This window comes from Dama dama, chromosome 19 (assembly GCF_033118175.1).
Source record: "Dama dama isolate Ldn47 chromosome 19, ASM3311817v1, whole genome shotgun sequence".
NCBI classification, from domain to species: Eukaryota; Metazoa; Chordata; class Mammalia; order Artiodactyla; family Cervidae; genus Dama; species Dama dama.
This window is the reverse complement of record NC_083699.1, coordinates 4,602,862-4,621,066: the sequence shown is the minus strand read 5'-3', so window position 1 is coordinate 4,621,066 and position 18,205 is coordinate 4,602,862. Positions and strand designations below refer to the sequence as shown.

At 40.8% G+C, this 18,205-nt stretch overlaps 1 protein-coding gene across 1 annotated transcript in view; it reads left to right on the top strand.

The window, feature by feature from the left end:
* The window catches only part of ERICH6 (glutamate rich 6), a 43,476-nt gene extending 26,013 nt beyond the window's left edge, over nt 1-17,463 (top strand). The window contains exons 10-13 of the mRNA XM_061167843.1: nt 4,411-4,496; nt 6,472-6,627; nt 9,646-9,874; nt 17,200-17,463. Of these exons, the coding sequence (XP_061023826.1) occupies nt 4,411-4,496; nt 6,472-6,627; nt 9,646-9,874; nt 17,200-17,463 (735 nt within the window). The remainder of the gene's footprint in view (nt 1-4,410; nt 4,497-6,471; nt 6,628-9,645; nt 9,875-17,199) is intronic.
* The last annotated feature ends 742 nt before the right edge of the window (nt 17,464-18,205 follow it).

Below are 18,205 nucleotides of genomic sequence, written 5' to 3'. Positions count from 1 at the left end.
AGATCCCCTGGAGAAGGTAATGGCAACCCACTCCAGTATTCTTGCCTGGAGAATCCCATGGATGGAGGAGCCTGATGGGCTACAGTCCACGGGGTCTCAGAGAGTCGAAGACGACTGAGCGACTTCACTTTCATATACTAGTCACTGTACAGATGTGAGAGTTGGACTATAAAGAAGGCTGAACACCAAAGAATTGATGCTTTTGAACTGTGGTGCCTTCCCTTGGACTGCAAGAAGATCAAACCAGTCACTCCTAAAGGAAATCAACCCAGAATACTCATTGAAAGGACTGATGCTGAAGCTAAAGCTCCAGTACTTTCGCCACCTGATGCAAAGAGCTGACTCACTGGGAAAGACCCTGATGCTGGGAAAGATTGAGGACAGGAGGAGAAGGGGGCAGCAGAGGATTAAATGGTTGGATGGCATCACCTACTCAATGGACATGAGTTTGAGCAAGCTCCAGGAGTTGGTGATGGACAGGGAAGCCTGGCATGCTGCAGTGCATGGGGTCACAAAGAGTCGGACACAACTGAGCGACTAAGCAACAACAACATTACAAAGTATAGTAATTAAGATAGTGTAGCTTGGGGATAGGATAAACAAAAAATCCACGACACAGAATCAGACTTATGCACACACAGACACCTGATATGTGCCAGCAGTGACCCTGCAAGGTAATGGAGAAAGGAAAATCTTGTCAACACCTGATGCTGGGACAGTTAGATATCCATATTTTTTAATGAAGTTGGAATAATACTTCATTTCCAGTGGATTAAAGATTTTAATGTGAAATGTAAACCTACAATGATTTTTTTAAAAAACAGGCAAATAGCTTTATTATTTCAGGTTAGGGAAAGATTTAACTAATTCTAAAAAGCAATATCCATAAAGGAATTGATAAAACTTGAAAGAAAAGCCAAGAAGGGAGATGTTTTATAGCACATATGATATACAAAGGGCCTTTATTCTAAATGTATAAAGAATTTTTATAAATCAACAGGAAAAAAAAAGTCTACCTAATAGAAAAAGAATGAACTAAAAAAAACTTGACCACTTCTCCAAGGAGAAAATCCAAATGGTCAGTAAACACATGAAAAGGTGCTCAACCTCATTAGTAACCTGGGAGAAGAAAACTGAAACCACGATTAGAGATCAGCGTACATTGGCAGAGGAGTCTGGTGGGCTACAGTCCACGGGGTCGCAAAGAGTTGGACGAGACAGGACAGAGTGACTAAGCACACACGCACGCATGCACGTACGTACCTATCACATTGGCAAAAATAGATAAATAAACAGATTGTAAAGTCTGATACTACTGAGTGTTAGAAAGGATGTAGAATAACAGTCACTGCAGTTTAGCCTCTGGTGGGAATGCAAATTAGTACAACAGCTTGAAAGTCATTTTGGCAGTTTTTTGTAAAGTGAAAGACACATATCCTTTTGTAAAGTGGAATTCAACAATTCTTCCTCTGGATATAAGATCTGAGAGGAACTGGGTACCAGCATACATGCATGAGTGTTCAGAGTATCATTATTTATAAGCTGAAAACTGGGAACAACCCAGATATCCATCAAAAACACAGTGGATAAATAAATGATGAAGTCATACAATAGAATACTATACACAAATGGAAGCTATTGGACTATGGCTACACACTGGGACACATATGAATCTTACAAATGTAACATTGATTAAAAGAAACAAAATATAAAAAAATTCCCATTATATGATTCCATTTACATAAAATTCAAAATGGGAAAGAAACTATATTGTTTAGAGGTTATAGAACACTGACTTTGGGTTAGCACACAGGGGACTTCTAGAGTTTGAGCGCTGTTCTATTTCTTGACCCATATGGTGATAACATGGGTGTTCATGTTACCAGTTCAGTTCAGTTCAGTCGCTCAGTCGTGTCCGACTCTTTGTGACCCCATGAGCCGCAGCATGCCAGGCCTCCCTGTCCATCACCAACTCCCAGAGTCCACCCAAACCCATGTCCATCGAGTCGGTGATGCCATCCAACCATCTCATCCTCTGTCGTCCCCTTCTCCTCCTGCCCCCAATCCCTCCCAGAATCAGGGTCTTTTCAAACGAGTCAGCTCTTCGCATCAAGTGGCCAAAGTATTGGAGTTTCAGCTTCAGCATCAGTCCTTCCAATGAACACCCAGGACTGATCCCTTTTAGGATGGACTGGTTGGATCTCCTTGCATTCCAAGAACTCTCAAGAGTCTAACTATCCATTAACAAGATAGCATATTTTAGTGCCTCTCTGAATGTATTTTATGTCTCATTAAAAATGAGAAACATTATCTTTCAAAATAAATGGCAACATTTACATGAAAATTTAGATTATTTCATTGTTTAGCCCTAGGAATTCTTATATCCATTTTATTATAATTCAAGATTAGGAAGAAATAGAATTAAACTGAATTTTTAATTCATTATAAAACATTGTTGGGTACAAATTCATTTTCCTATTGAGTATTACCTAGATAATAAAATAGTTAAGCTTAGAGGTATCATACAGAATATCTCTCAATATTTCTTTCTTCATCTTCCCATATTTCACTAGTATTTTGCTCAAATGCATTTCAAGAGCAAACCTGAAGAGACACCAGATGCTACAGCTTATACTAGAGTATAAAGAGTGTAAAGTCATTTTATTGAAGTATAATTTATAGTGAAACTCACCTTTTTATATGTACCGCTCCATTAATTTTGATAGTTATATCATCACCTCTACAGTCACTATATAGGATATCTCCATTGTGCTAGGGCTGGTTTTTTGGTTGTTTTTTTTTTTAATATTCTGTTTTCACAGCAATATGTGTATAAAGTAAAAGTAGGTAAATAAAAAATAAACTTGATTGAAAAACTGGCATAAGACCTGAATAGACATTTTTTTTTAAAGAAGACATAAAGGTGGCCAACAGGCACATTAAAAGATGCTCAACGTCACTAATCATCAAGGAAATGCAAATTAAAACCACAATAAGGTATCATCTCACAGCTGTCAAGAATGGCGTCATCCAAAAGAACACAAGTAACAAATATTGGCAAGGATGTGGAGAAACGGGAATCTTTATACACTGTTAGAGGGAATGTACATTGGTGCAGTCACTACAGAAAACAGTATGGTGTTTCCTCAAAAAACTAAAAATAGAATTACCATGTGATTCAGCACTTCCACTCTTGAGCGTATACATGAGAAAATGAAAATGCTAATTCGCAAAGAGACATGCACCACAGTGTCCACAGCAGCATTATTTATTGTAAAATAGCCAAGACTAGAAACAAACTAAGTGTCATCAGCAGATGAATGGATAAAGCAGATGCAACATATACACACATACACACTCACAGATACATGTGAATGGCCTTCCCTGGTGGCTCAGATGGTAAAAGAATCTGCTTGAAAGACAGGAGACACAGGTTCAGTCCCTGGCTTGGGAAGAGCCTCTGGGGAAGAGAGTGGCAACCCACTCCGGTATTCTTGCCTGGAGAATTCCAAGGACAGAGGAGCCTGGTGGCCTACAGTCCACAGGGTTGCAAAGAGTTGGACACAACTGAGCGGCTAACACATGTAGATGTGAATAGTCCTCGACCATAAAAAAGAATGAGGTTTTGCCATTTGTTGCAATGTGGATGGAGGGTATTTGACTAAGTGAAATAAGAAAAGACAAATACTGCATTGTATCACTAATATGGAGAGTCTAAAAGAAAAACTAGTGAATATAATGAAAAGCAGACTCACAGACGTAGAGAACAAACCGGTATTTTTCAGTGGGGGGAGGGAAGTGGGGAAGGGCAAGATAGGGATAGGAGGTTAAGAGGTACAAACAACTATGTATAAAATAAATAAGCAAATAAATAAATAAATAAGCTACAAGGATAATACTGTACAGCACAGAGAATACAGCCCATGTTTTATAATAAGTTTAAATGAAATGTAACCTTTAAAATTGTGAATCACTCTGTCGAAGCTTATATCATATTGTACATCAACTATACTTCAATTAAAAAAAAATACCTACCATGTGATAAGCTCTTTTTAAGTGTTTGCTGTTTTGATGAGAACAATTACTTAAAATATAATCCTGACTAAAGCCTGAGCACTTTCTTCTGTCTTGTCCTACTGAGTAAATTTTTTAAAACTTTTAAATAAGTTAAAAAAGACAAAAAACACAGACCCTTTAAACAGATAAGTAATGTCAGATTCCTGCCAGAAAGATTTTATTAAGTTATCTGCATGGGTTAGGGACAGTCTTTAATGATTCCTAAAGATTGTCCCCTGTTGCTGATGCAAGACTGAAAATTTTAAATTAAGAAATGGTTTGTATCACTATCTAGCAAGCAAAGGATGTCTGTTGTCATCATATAACCATCCTTTTGTCTTCTGTGGTGTGTAGATCGTGACGAATGAGCTCTTTGAAAAGCACTACAAACATGGGAGCAAGTTTCTGACTTCATTTCCTGATGGGACAACGCAAATATTGTATCCTTTCTTTCAACAACTTATTTTCATTAGCTTATTTCTTCAGAAAAAGAAAGCTAAAGAAAAAAGAGATTAAAAAAATATGAAGGAAAAAGATAGATATGACCAAATCCTATCACACAGAGCAAAGCTATTAACATCTGTTTATACATCTTTCCTTATTTTTTCCTAGGAGCAATTATATAATTCTTTAAAAATTAATTCTTAAACAAGTTCTTCATATTTTATAACTTGCTCCCTTTACATAATAATATTAGACAATAAATACTCATAAACATTATGAGTATATAATATGCAATAAATACAGAGATACTGCACCATCTTTATATGCATATGGTATTCCATCATAGGGAGGAACTATAATTCCTTTAATCTACCCGCTATTACTGATCAAAGGTGGTTTCACAATTTGGGGCTGTTTTATACAATGACTAAATGAACAGCTTTGTGCATACTTTGCTGTTTACTTATCACTTACTTCCTTGAATTAAATACCTAGAGATAGAAATTCTGGGTAAGAAAAAAGCTTTAATAGATTTTGTCCCCCAGAAAATGTGTACCAGTTTACACATCCGTGAGTAGTATGTTGTTTTTTAATGCAAAAATTCAATATCCATTTTATGGAACACTAAGTTATTGATCACTTGAACTTCTGCCTGATGGCCAGGCCATTTGCTATTTTGACACAAAGGACATTTAATATCTCTGGGAAAGAAAAACAAAGCTATGAAATTAGGAGGAGTTTTTGGTGAACTAAGGGCCTCACTTTGTAGGAGAAAGTCATTTTTAGCCATAGTTGCCTAAATGTTTAGTCAAACCCCATCAGGAACCCAGAAAAATTAGTTTCATGGCATAAGAAGTGTAAGGAAGTTTTAGTTCCCCAAGCCCTATGAGAAAGAGAGTAGGTTTTTCTTTAATTATATCAAAAAATTTTTAAATAACTTTCCAACTTGTATCATTACTTATCATTTCCCGCCCTGGCTTTAATTCTTTTTCACTCCGTTGAAGACTAAGGCTGATTTTCAAAATGATTCAGAATCAATTTTGTGTTTACTTCACCGCTGGACTTCCAATCAGTTTAGATAGGACTGAATATTAACAGCTCGTGAGTTATCCTCAGTATATTTTATTCTTTGAGGCTGTTGTAAATGGAATTATTTTCTTAATTTCATCTTCAAAATGTTCACTGCTTAGAAATACAATTTTTTTCATGTATACCTTTTAGTTTACAACCCTACTGAACTCTTTTGTTAGTTCTATGACATTGTTTTGTAGATTCCTTAGGATTTTCTGTATTCAAGAGCATGTTATCTGCAATTAGAGATAGTTTACTTCTTCTGTTTCCAATATAGATGCCTTTGTTTCTTTTTCTTTCATAATATTTTCCTGATTGAAACCTCCAGCATGAGATTGAATGGAAGTGGGGAGAGTGGACACTTTTGTTTGCTTCCTGATCTTAAGGGGGAAAACACCTAGTCTGCCATCATTAAGTGTGACATTAACTGTGGTTTTTGTTAGACATGCCTTATTAGGTTGAGGAGTTCCTATCTATTCCTAGTTCATTGAGGCATTTATCACGATAAAGTATTGGATTTTTCAGATGCTTTTTATGTGTCTATTGCAATGATTATCTCTATTTTTGCTCTCTTTTCTATCAATGTAATATGTTTCTGTTTATTTTTAGATGGTAATCCAACCTTACATTCCTGCGATAGATTCCGGTTTGTCATTGTACATATAATCCTTTTTATATTTTGCTAGATTCCATTTGCTGGTATTTCTGGTTGAGGAGTTTTGTGTCTCATAAATATATTTTGATTCACACAGAAAGCATAAAATTTTTTAGTAATTAATGGTGCTTCCCATTCATTTTCAGAATGCTTTATAGTTTCAAAGGACTCTCTCATAAATTAAATTTACTCTCAGGCTAGTCAAAGACCATTAGAATAACTCAGATGACCTTAACTGATCTCAGTTACCCATCTGGAAACCTAGCCATCATCCGAGTGCCCAACAGGATAAATGGATTCACTTGTATAGTCCAGGAAGACGTGCCCACTAACCCTGCAATCCTGGCGTTGCTAGATTCTTCTGGTAGAAGTTCCTGCTATCATCCCAATGGAAACGTCTGGTAGGCCTCTAGATTTTTCCTCTGGCAGTAACTTTGTTTCTTAAGTTTCATGAAATTTTATTTTTCCTTTTATTGTTTCAACTTTTTTGAAATATAATTGACATATGCTAGGTAAGTTACAAGTGTACAATGGTTGTTGATTTGATACACTTTTATGGTGCAAAATGATTACCTCTGTCACATTGGCTAACTAACGCCTGCGTCATGTCACATAATTACCATTTCTTTCTAAGACATTTAAGATCCACTGTCTTAGCAACTTTGAACTACATAACTGCAGGGTTAATTAAAATCACTATGCTCTACATTAGATCCCCAGATTTTATTCATCTTATGACTAGAAAGACAAAAATGAATTTAAGAAAATTTATTTAAATTAGTGGTTGTAGGATAGGAATGTTCAATTCAGAGAAGTTTTTTATTTATGTCATCCCATATGCAGTGGAAAAATCCCAGGAAGTTACATAAAACAAAACTCATCATACTTTTTCTATAAGCAGCAAGAAAATATGAGCTGTACAATTTTAATATTAGAAAAAAAAAACCTCTAGTTAAATTATATGGCCACTCTAGGGATGTGAGATACAAACCCAGCAGTCTCTCTATAGCCTGTATGCTGGTCTCATCCGTGGAAATAATTCACAACGGACAGTTGTCATACTCTTGTTGTTTGAGATACAGTCCTAACAAGTAGGCAACCCACTGGAGAAGGAAATGGCAACCTACTCCAGTATTCTTGTCTGGAAAATCCCATGAACAGAGGGGCCTGGTGGACTACAGTCCATAGGGTCACAGAAAGAGTCGGATACAACTTAGTGACCAAACAACAAGGCACCCCATAGCCACAATGAACAACACTTTTCCTATGAGCAACTATGTAATTCTTTAACAATTAACTCTTAACAACAATATACAAACCAAATCTCTAGAGATTAAGGTCCTAATGCCTTTGATCTACTATTTATATGCTCTGTGACCTTGTATTATTTCATTTAGCCTGAGAAAGTGAAATTTGGGTTCTAACTTCAAATACAATTTCAACTTTTTAAGTTTTTCGGAAAGAGATATTCTCTGCCTTTAAACTATTTACAAGTATAACAATATCATCTTGAGAAACTCTACCAATAAATTGACAAAAGTTTGAACACTCTGCTGGTGCTTGAGAAAGTTAGGACACAAGGAGCTATTAATATTGCACTTTTAGTTCAAAGGAGTAGTCAAACCATTATCCCCAATTATATTGGAGAATCTCTACTTATCCTTCAGGGCTTAGTAGCAATTCTGTGGGGCTTCCCTGGTGGCTAAGTGGTGAAGAATCTGCCTGCCAATGCAGGAGACCCGGGTTTGATCCCTGGGTCTGGAAGATCCCCTGGAGAAGGAAATGGCAACCCACTCCAGTATTCTGCCATGGACAGAGGAGCCTGGCAGGCCTTAGTCTGTGGGGTGGAAAAGTCAGACACGAGCTAATGACTGAACAATAATGGCGGCAATTCTGTATTACATTTATTTGGAAAGGCACAATATTAATTGTCACCAAATATTCACTGGCTTCTAGGACTTTTCTGTACCAATGAAGCCTTCCTACCCACCAGCTGAATTCTGGGCCCCCTGACATGGCTCCTTAATACCCTCATAGCCTCTTGTGTAGCAAGCCCACCTCTCCTGCCGGACTGACGCTCCTTGAAGGCACACCCTGAATCTTTGCCACTATATACTATGTAAATGGCACGGACTCAAAGTTTATTTAATAAACAATTTATCTAGATAATTTTAACCAAATGTTTTCTTCACCCACATAGCACGATAAAACTAAATCTCCTTCCCAGAAACAATAAGATAACCACCTCAATTTCTCATTTGTATTTTTGCTATTAGATTACTGCAGCCACTCTAAATTGGGAAAATAAGACGTGAGTTATCTTACTCTAGGGGGCCCTCATGGCCAATTCATCTGATTTTTAAAAATAATTTATTATCACATTAAGCCAACTCTCCTAAGTACCTAGAACCCTACCTATCCTCTCTCCCCGAGAAACACATGGTGAGCCGAGATGGAAGAATGTGATAGAGTGTGCAGAGGAGCTCATGGACTAGAATGGCCGTCACTAGTGACGCCAGGTCTCAGACGGTACAGGGGTGCTTCTGCTGGTGATGCAGTAAAACGTGGCATCAGCGACTCGAAGAGACTGGGGAGCCTGGCTGGAGTCAGTCCCCCTTCCACTCCGTTACTGGGCTCTTCTCAACCACAGTGATCTCAAAGATGCTCCCTGGGCCCTTGCTACCCACACCAGCCTTGATATCCTCGAAGAAGTCCTGCCCCACCCCCTTGCTGTTAGAAAACAAGTCTCAGCACTGAGGCTAGTACAGCCTTCCCTAGAACTTACGCTCGCTGATACCCACACTGGCACAGAAGTCTGAGCACCAGTCCTCGCCCATCTTCCAGGCAGAGCCTGCCTTCTCGTGTTTTTTCATGTCCAGACTAAATTTTCCCTGCTCCCTCTTAATCCTCCCTAGCACATCACTTTCCAGATCCCTTTATTGTCCTGGTTCCACCTGTGGACGCATTTTGGTTTATCACTAGGTCCTAAACTACACCCAGGACTTCTAATTAGCATAGAATTCTGTCACAGCATTATGGCTCCTGTGATTATATGGGGTTTTCCACTATTCACATGCTAGTGTGCACGTTGTGTGTGTGTGCAGTTGTGTCCAACTCTTTGTGACCCCACGGACTGTAACCCAGCATGCTCCTCTGTCCATGGGATTTTCCAGGCAAGAATAGGGGGATAGGCTGCCATTTCCTACTCCAGGGGATCTTCCTGACCCAGGGATTGAACTCGTGTCTCCTGTGTCCCCTGCACTGAGGGTAGACTCCTTACCGTAGCTGAGCCATCAGGGAAGCCATAGACTATTGGCTAGTATAAACTGCTACTGTCTTTGGTTAGCAAGTGGCAGAGCTAATCTCAAGGTTGAATTACAATGTTCCTGTTTATGATTTTTAATCTCCTTTCTCCGCAGGGTATACATCAATATCCTGGGTGGTCAGTATTCCGATCAAGCTGGCAACAGAGTCAGGGCTTGGAATTGGTCAAGTTCCACCACTTCCTCACCCTTCGTTTCATTTAAACCCGTGTTTCTGGCTTTGAACCATTATGTTGGAATCCGCATCTTAGAGCAAGACAAGATTTCAATCACTTTTCTAGCAATGGGCCAACAGGCAAGAATCAGTGTCGGAACCAAAGTGAAGGTAGGTCCATTTTTATAAACATTTTAAAGCACTTAGGATAATAAGAGTAAAATAATGTTTGTTAGTGTTATTACTGACACATTATACTCGTGTGTAATCTACTGTGAACCACTGTGAATTCTGAAATTCAAGGAAGAAACAGTGAAAGTCTTATATGGAATTGAACTGAATTCATATGAAATTGAGACAGGCTTATTGTTTCTTCTTCCTCAAATTCCTTTTTAGTTCAAACTTGATTCCAAATAACATTTACCGAGTGTCTACCCTGTGAGTAGTGCAGCTTTGAGGTTTTGGTTTTAGTATTTTGTATTGTTTTTCTCTGTGTTGTAGCTGAAAGCCTTTGACTGAGTCAGGCGGTCCTGGGTTCTGACCGTGTTCAAGACCCAACACAAGTCCTGTTTCCTTAGAGACACTTCCCAGACCTCCTTGCCCTTTGTCCAAACAAGGTCAATCACGTCCTTCTCTAGGTTGTGCGTGAACTCATCTCTGTCCATGTGTGCGCTTGCTGAACTATTGAACTAAGCCCCTTACTTGCCTTTGTGGCTGCCTTTCCTACTGGATGCTGAGCTCCTGCAGGTTAGAATCTGCAGGATTCAGTCCAGATTTCTCTACACCACCCAGGGCATGGCCCAAAGAACACTCTCGGTGACCAGCAATGCCGCATGATGGTTAAGAACACAGACTTCAGGTTACAGGACATAGTTTCAAACCTCAACTCTGCCACTTAGCTAAGTTGGTGAACTGGACCTTCAGTGCCCTCCTCTATAAAATGGGGATGATTCCTCCATTATATTATTGATTGCTGTGATGATTCAATGAGCATATAAAGTGCTTAGCATGTTTCTTGGCACCAACTACTTAATAAATGATAGCTCGATAGAGATGTTTGTTATTGTTGTTTAGTCGCTAAGTCCTGTCCAACTCTTTTGCAATCCTATGGGTGTAGCCCACCAAGCTTCTCTGTCCATGGAATTTCCCAAGCAAGCCCCAATAGAGATGTAGAATTTGTTGATTATATCTCAGTAAAGCTGAAATATGTATATATACATGTATATGTATAGATTCAAGGGATTAGATGTGTAAAAATTACATGTATATAAATAGATTACATGTATATAAAAGGGACTACATGTATATACACAGATTCAAGGGATTAGATCTGATAGAGTGCCTGAAGAATTATGGACGGAGGTTCGTGACAGTGGACAGGAGGCAGTGATCAAGACCATCCCCAAGAAAAAGAAATGCAAAAAGGCAAAATGGTTGTCTCAGGAGGCCTTACAAATAGCTGAGAAAAGAAGAGAAGTGAAAGGCAAAGGAGAAAGGGAAAGATATACCCATTTGAATGCAGAGTTCCAAAGAATAGCAAGGAGCGATAAGAAAGCCTTCCCCAGTAATCAATGCAAAGAAATAGAGGAAAACAATTGAATGGGAAAGACTAGAGATCTCTTCAAAAAAATTAGAGATACCAAGGGAACATTTCATGCAAAGAAAGATGGGCACAATAAAGGACAGAGATGGTATGGACCTAGTAGAAGCAGAAGATATTAAGAAGAGGTGGCAGGAATGCACAGACCTATAAAAAAAGATCTTCATGACCCAGATAATCACAATGGTGTGATCACTCACCTAGAGCCAGACATCCTGGAACGCGAAGTCAAATGGGATTAGGAGGCATCACTACGAACAAAGCTAGTGGAAGTGATAGAATTCCAGCTGAGCTATTTCAAATCTTAAAAGATGATGCTGTGAAAGTGCTGCACTCAGTATGCCAGCAAATTTGGAGAACTCAGCAGTGACCACAGAACTGGAAAAGATAAGTTTTCATTCCGATCCCAAAGAAGGGCAATGCCAAAGAATGTTCAAACTACTGCACAATTGCACTCATCTCACATGCTAGTAAAGTGTGAAGTTGCTCAGTCGTATCCAACTCTGCAACACCATGGATTGTAGCCTACCAGGCTCCTCTGTCCATGGGATTTTCCAGGCAAGAGTACTGGAGTGGGTTGCCATTTCCTTCTCCGGGGGTCTTCCTGACCCAGGGATTTAACCCAGGTCTCCCGTATTGCGGGCAGACGCTTTACCATCTGAGCCATACAACTCAACACACGCTAGCAAAGTAATGCTCAAAATTCTCCAAGCCGGGCTTCAACAGTACGTGAACCATGAACTTCCAGATATTCAAGCTGGATTTAGACAAGGCAGAGGAACCAGAGATCAAATTGCCAACATCATTGGATCATCGAAAAAGTAAGAGAGTTCCAGGAAAACATCTACTTCTGCTTTATTGACTGTGTCCAAAGTCTTTGACTGTGTGGATCACAACAAACTGTGGAAAATTCTTAATGAGATGGGAATACCAGACCACCTTACCTGCCTCCTAAGAAATCTGTATGCAGGTCAAGAAGCAACAGTTAGAACTAGACATGGAACAACAGACTGGTTCCGAATCAGGAAAGAAGTATGTCAAGGCTGTATATTGTCACCCTGCTTATTTAACTTATATGCAGAGTACATCATGTGAAATGCTGGGCTGGATGAAGTATAAGCTAGAATTAAGATTGCCAGGAGAAATATCAATAGCCTCAGATACGCAGATGACACCACCCTTATGGCAGAAAGCGAAGAAGAACTAAAGAGCCTCTTGATGAAAGTGAAAGAGCAGAGTGAAAAAGTTGGCTTAAAACTCAACATTCAGAAAACTAAGATGGCATCCGGTCCCATCACTTCATGACAAATAGATGGGGAAACAATGGAAACAGTGAGAGACTTTATTTTGAGGGGCTCCAAAATCACTGCAGATGGTTACTGCAGTCATGAAATTAAAAGACGCTTGCTCCTTGGAAGAAAAGCTATGACCAACTTAGCGTATTAAAAAGCAGAGACATTACTTTGCTGACAAAGGTCCGTCTTGTCAAAGCTATGGTTTTTCCAGTAGTCATGTATGCATGTGAGAACTGGACCATAAAGAAGGGTGAACACTGAAGAACTGATGCTTTCAAACTGGGGTGCTGGAGAAGACTCTTGAGAGTCCCTTGGAGTGCAGTGAGATCAAACCAGTCCATCCTAAAGGAAGTCAACCCTTAATATTCATTGGAAGGACTGATGCTGAAGCTGAAACTCCAATACTTTGGCCACCTGATGAGAAGAACTGACTTATTTGAAAAGACCCTGATGCTGGGAAAGATTGAAGGCAGGAGGAGAAGGGGATGACAGAGGATGAGATGGTTGGGTGGCATCACTCACTTGATGGACATGAGTTTGAGCAAGCTCCAGGAGTTGGTGAAGGACAGGGAAGCCTGGCATGCTGCAGTCCATGGGGTCACAAAGAGTCGGACACGACTGAGTTACTATATATAGAACATACATAGTATGTGACTTTGAATAAGTATCCTAAACTCTGAGGACCTTGTTTCATCAATTATTCAAGGAAGAGATGGCTCCAAACTTCAAAGACATCTTCAGTTTCTAAAATGTCTATACATTTAAGTAAGTGGAAATATGACTTCAGGATTCCACATAGGCAGGGATAGTTCATAAACACCAAACAAAAGGGAGATTTCAGATTCAGTCAGCAGAGAGCGAGGGTCCACACCGTGCTAAGTAATATTCAAGGTGCCTCCAGTCGTTCCAGCTCCTGCAGTCAGCTGGCAGGTCCAAACAAGTTTCTTCCTTGGTTAGAAATCTACAATGTAACCTCTTTTTGGTTCAATACATTCATGGTAAATGCATCCTTACCAAAAATGTAAAAAATGCTCTGTCTCTTTCTCCTCGCCTCTCTCCTTCGAAATGAGTCTTAATCAGAAAAAGAGTTGGTGCAAAAGAAAGAATTTGGTGTTAAAAACATTTGCTTTTCTCATCATCCTCATAATTACCCTTTCAGTTTTTTAAAATTGCAAAAGTGACATGTGAATACACTGTTACATTTGAAGATTCAAATAATATTGACATAAAAGAGTTGAAAACAATATTCCTCCCTTCCATCCTTTCTTCTATTCTAATCCTCTTCCCAAAGGTAATCACACTGAAAATTTGGTGTGTATTTCTCTTTTCTATATATTTATAAATTATTCATATACATCTTTTTTAAAATAAAAATTATATCTGACTACACTGATTGTACTATTAGACTTGTTCTATTATTTGTTTTTGTTTTCCACAAGTTAAGTGGAATATCTTTCATGTCTAGATATCCAAGTAAATTTGTCATTTCGGTTGTTGCATAGTATTACACGTTTACTGTGGTTGCTGTACGCGAAATCTAATGCCCTCTCAGTGGTAATGGGCACACAGATTCTCACCCTCCGCCCCCTGGAAGCATTTCCTCTCTTTGCTTCCAGGAGCTCCTCTGCCTTGATTTTACTTCCACCTCAGGGGCCACTCCTTCTCATTTTCCTTTGCCTATTTTCTTCGCCTCCCCTCCTTTAAATACTGAAAGGCCCCAGGGCCTGTCATTGGGCTCACCTCTTCTCTCTCTGTAATCACTCCCTAGGTGATCTCATTAGTTTTTTGTCCTGAAATACCATCTGCTTGCTGACAACCCCTCCTTTGATCTCCAGGCGGATCTCCCAGGAACTTTAAACTTGCACATCTCTGATTCCAACGCTGCCTCTCCATCTGGCATCTGAAGGGTACGAGAAACTTCACAGAGAAAAATGACATCGGAAGGCACGTTCTACCTTCGGTCTTCTCCATCTCAGGAGACGGCAACACCTTTCTTCCAGCCGCTCAGACCCAAAACTTGGGGGTTGGTCTCCCCTCTTCTGTTTCGCAACCCCACATCTTCCATCTGCAAGTCGTCTAAACGCTACCACCGACACGTCACCAGATTCCAACATGCCTTGCATCCTTCATCACTGCCACCCTGTCTGCCTCATGTACCTACTTAATCCATCTTGTTTAAATTATTACAATAGCCTGCTCCTGAGTGTCCCAGCTTCCACTCTTCCCAAAGTCAATTCCATCATGATAGTAAGGGTGGTATTTTGAAAACATAATCGATATTTATGGGGCATTCCATCCAAAAGCAGCAGAATACACATTCTTCACAAGTACACATGGAGCATGCTCCAGGATTGACCACATGCTGGGCCACAAAGTCAGCCTCAGTAAATTGAAGAAAACTGAAATCATATCAAACATCTTTTCCAGTCACAAAGCTATGAGATTAGAAATAAACCACAAGAAAAAAAACTAAAAAAAAAACCACAAACATATGGAAGCTAAACAATATGCTACTAAACAACCATTGGCTCACTGAAGACATCAAAGAGGAAATCAAAAATTACCTAGCGACTAATGAAAATGGTCTGTCTAGTGACTTCTAATGTTACTCAGAGTAAAAGCCAAGATCCTATAAAACACCTGCAACACTATACCTGACCTGGACTTCCTTTTTTCAATATTTCTCTGCAGTCCTCTTTTCCTGCCCACTTTGCTCTAGCCACCATGGCCATTTTTGCTGTTGTGGACAATACCACGCACATCACTGCCGCAGGGCTTCTGCACTTGCTGCTCCCTCAACCGGAAATGCCCCCGACCCCCCTGCGCATGGCCCTCGGGCTCTGCTCTTCAAGTCCTTTCCCGACCACCCTGTGTAAACTCCCAGCACCCCACCCCACCCGACCGTGGCACTCATAGAGTGCTCTTGTTTTCTTTCCCTTCTATGTAGTTTATGATTTCTATTTTGATTTCTTCAACTCAGTAGTTCCTGAACTTTCAAATAAGGTTTTTTAAATTTGCTACCTTTTCTCATTAACTTCTAAATAAATGGTCAAGGAATATGGCTTGCATTTTTTTTCTTGCTATTTAGAATGCAGGGGTATTTTCTTTGTAGTTGATGACATAATTTATGACTGTTCCATGTATATTTGACCCCCCCCCCAAATGGTTTAATATTTATTGGCACAAATTGTATAATGTATGTTTAATTGTTTTATTCATATTTCTCTCTATATCCATTTCTTCTTATACTGTTGGTTTATTTCTGAGAGATGTATGAAGATATCCCAGTACAATTGTGAATCTGTCCATTTTTTCTATAATTTCTATCAGGTCTTGCTTTATCTGTCTTGAAGTTCTATGGTTAGGAAATTCAAGGTGTTGTCTTCATGGTGAGTTACACCTTTCACCCGTGGGCCAGCTCACCTATTGGCCCTTCAGCTTTGTGTCCATTATGTGACTCAGAGTATCACTGAGGGTTTTTGTTTCTATTTTGACAAAAAAAATTTAACATCATCAGTATGTTTCCCTCTTAATGCTCTTTGCTTGAAATGCCATCCTAATATTCACTTGACTTTGAGCTCAGAATATGTGTGTTCTGGACTAGTGCTTTCATTTCATCATTTATCTCTCAGTGGATATGGTCCCAGCTGCTTCTCAACTTTCAGGAATTCCTTAAGATTATTCCTGCTGATAAAAATCTTTCCTATTTCCTAGTGATTTACTCACTGAAAATGTTCCCCATTTTATGGGATTTGGGATTGAAGGAAAACTAAAAATGGTGATTTACCCTTCATTTCTCAGCTACCTCAACCTCCTTCCCCCACCCCTCCTTCCTTCCTCCCTCCCTTCCTTCCAACGTGGGGAGCAGTGAAAATGCAGAAGAATACTGTGATCTCACATCTCTGGCCAGTGGTCACTCTGCTTGCAGGAGGTAGCAGATGGGCTTGCTTCAGCCCACCCCACTAAGGCTACATGCCCCTCCCGGGCTGGTCCTAAAGCTCAGCCTTGGAAACTTTCCAAGCAAGGCTTGGGACCCTTGACCTTCCTGCAGCTCGAGGAGACAGCATCATCCTGAATCACCCAAGGCTGAGAGGACATGGGCAGCACAGATAGCAAGGAAGGGTCCTGGGAATGTTCATGGGCAGCAGCCTCCTGGCGGTGGGGGCACATTGAGTGTCGGTCATCCCAGGGCCGTCTGGAAAGCCCAGCTCAGGTGCTCCTCGCAGCCTTCCCAGCCCTCCAGGCCGGCACTCACTCCACACTGGGTGAGTCCCAGGGACAGGATAACTAGAGCATTCCCATGCCCTCCTCAGTAGATGCTGGTGTGATAGTCTATGCTGTTATATATAATGACTTGAATGCATTGTATGCTTTTGAAAGGAAGTATGCAAATTTTGTTTGGTCTGGTCTGCTCCAGTCTCTCAGATCTCCAGAGCATCTCAGCTCATTCCTGTTCAGATCAGGATTAATACCACCGCCCCTATTTATAGATAATTAGACTCACAAGGGACTCTGGCCCCTAACTAGTGTTGCTTCTCGCATCCTCCCACCTCCTGCCTCACTCACCCTGAGCTTCCTTTCTCTTTCTCTTTGCTGAAAAGCTGCTGAATGCTGAGGAGATTCCAGCGCTCCGATACCTGAACAGGGATGACCTTCTTCTGCTGGCCAGTTTAATAAAGATCCGACGCCTGTTTCACAAACTGGAAGGATGTGTGAATTTCCCCTCCAGCCAGGTTTGGGAAAAATTTAAGCAACCTTCCTACCTTTCTTCACTTTCTGTAAAACTAATTGCCCTTTGTCACAATTCTGGTATGAAGCGAGATATAGTAGCAACAATAGCAGCTATGATAAATGAAAACATTTAACAAATGCGATGGTCCTTTCATTTGTTCTGTTGTGTTTTTCTGGGAGGCGGTGTGGGAGATCTCGAGAAAAGTGTATACAGTGACTAGGAAATACCAGGAAATGGGCTTTATTACAAATCTGGAGCACATCCTGAGTCATCCCTGGTTTGCACCCGTGGTCGGAAAACGAAGCCACTGCCATGGGGACGACAGAGAATGAGCAAGTCAGCCAAAGGCCTTATTCATCAGTCAGGGTCCCGTCAGGAAAACAGAAAGCAGGGAGGAGCAGGTGCTTCCACGACCTCTTGAAAAGTTGGGAACGTGAAGGTCAAGGCACAGCCCTGCTGTTTGGGAAAACGAGGGCGTCTCAGGAAGCCACAAAGCCAACAGCTCCAAGGGAGAGGGGCTGGAGTTCCTCACACGCCGGTGCAGGGACGGCTCGCAACTGCCATCCTCGGAGGCCAGCCCCAGCCCGAAGCGAGCTCCCCTCCCGCCGCCCACCCCTCCGGCGGTGCCCCTCCCTGGGGACCATCTCGGGCTCCCAAAGGCGCGGGTCACCGGACCACGTGTCCTCCCCCGTCTGAGGGGAGGGAGGAGGGATGCTGCTGGATCCGCAGGGGTAGGGGGCCCCGCACAGCACGGCGGCCTCCGCTCCGTGATAAAATGATAAAATGACTCGCGCGCAGAGAGCAGAGGGGAGAGTCTTTAGGCGGAGAACCCTGGAGACTGGAGCGCCCAGCCCGGCCCTCTGCGGAACTGCCCT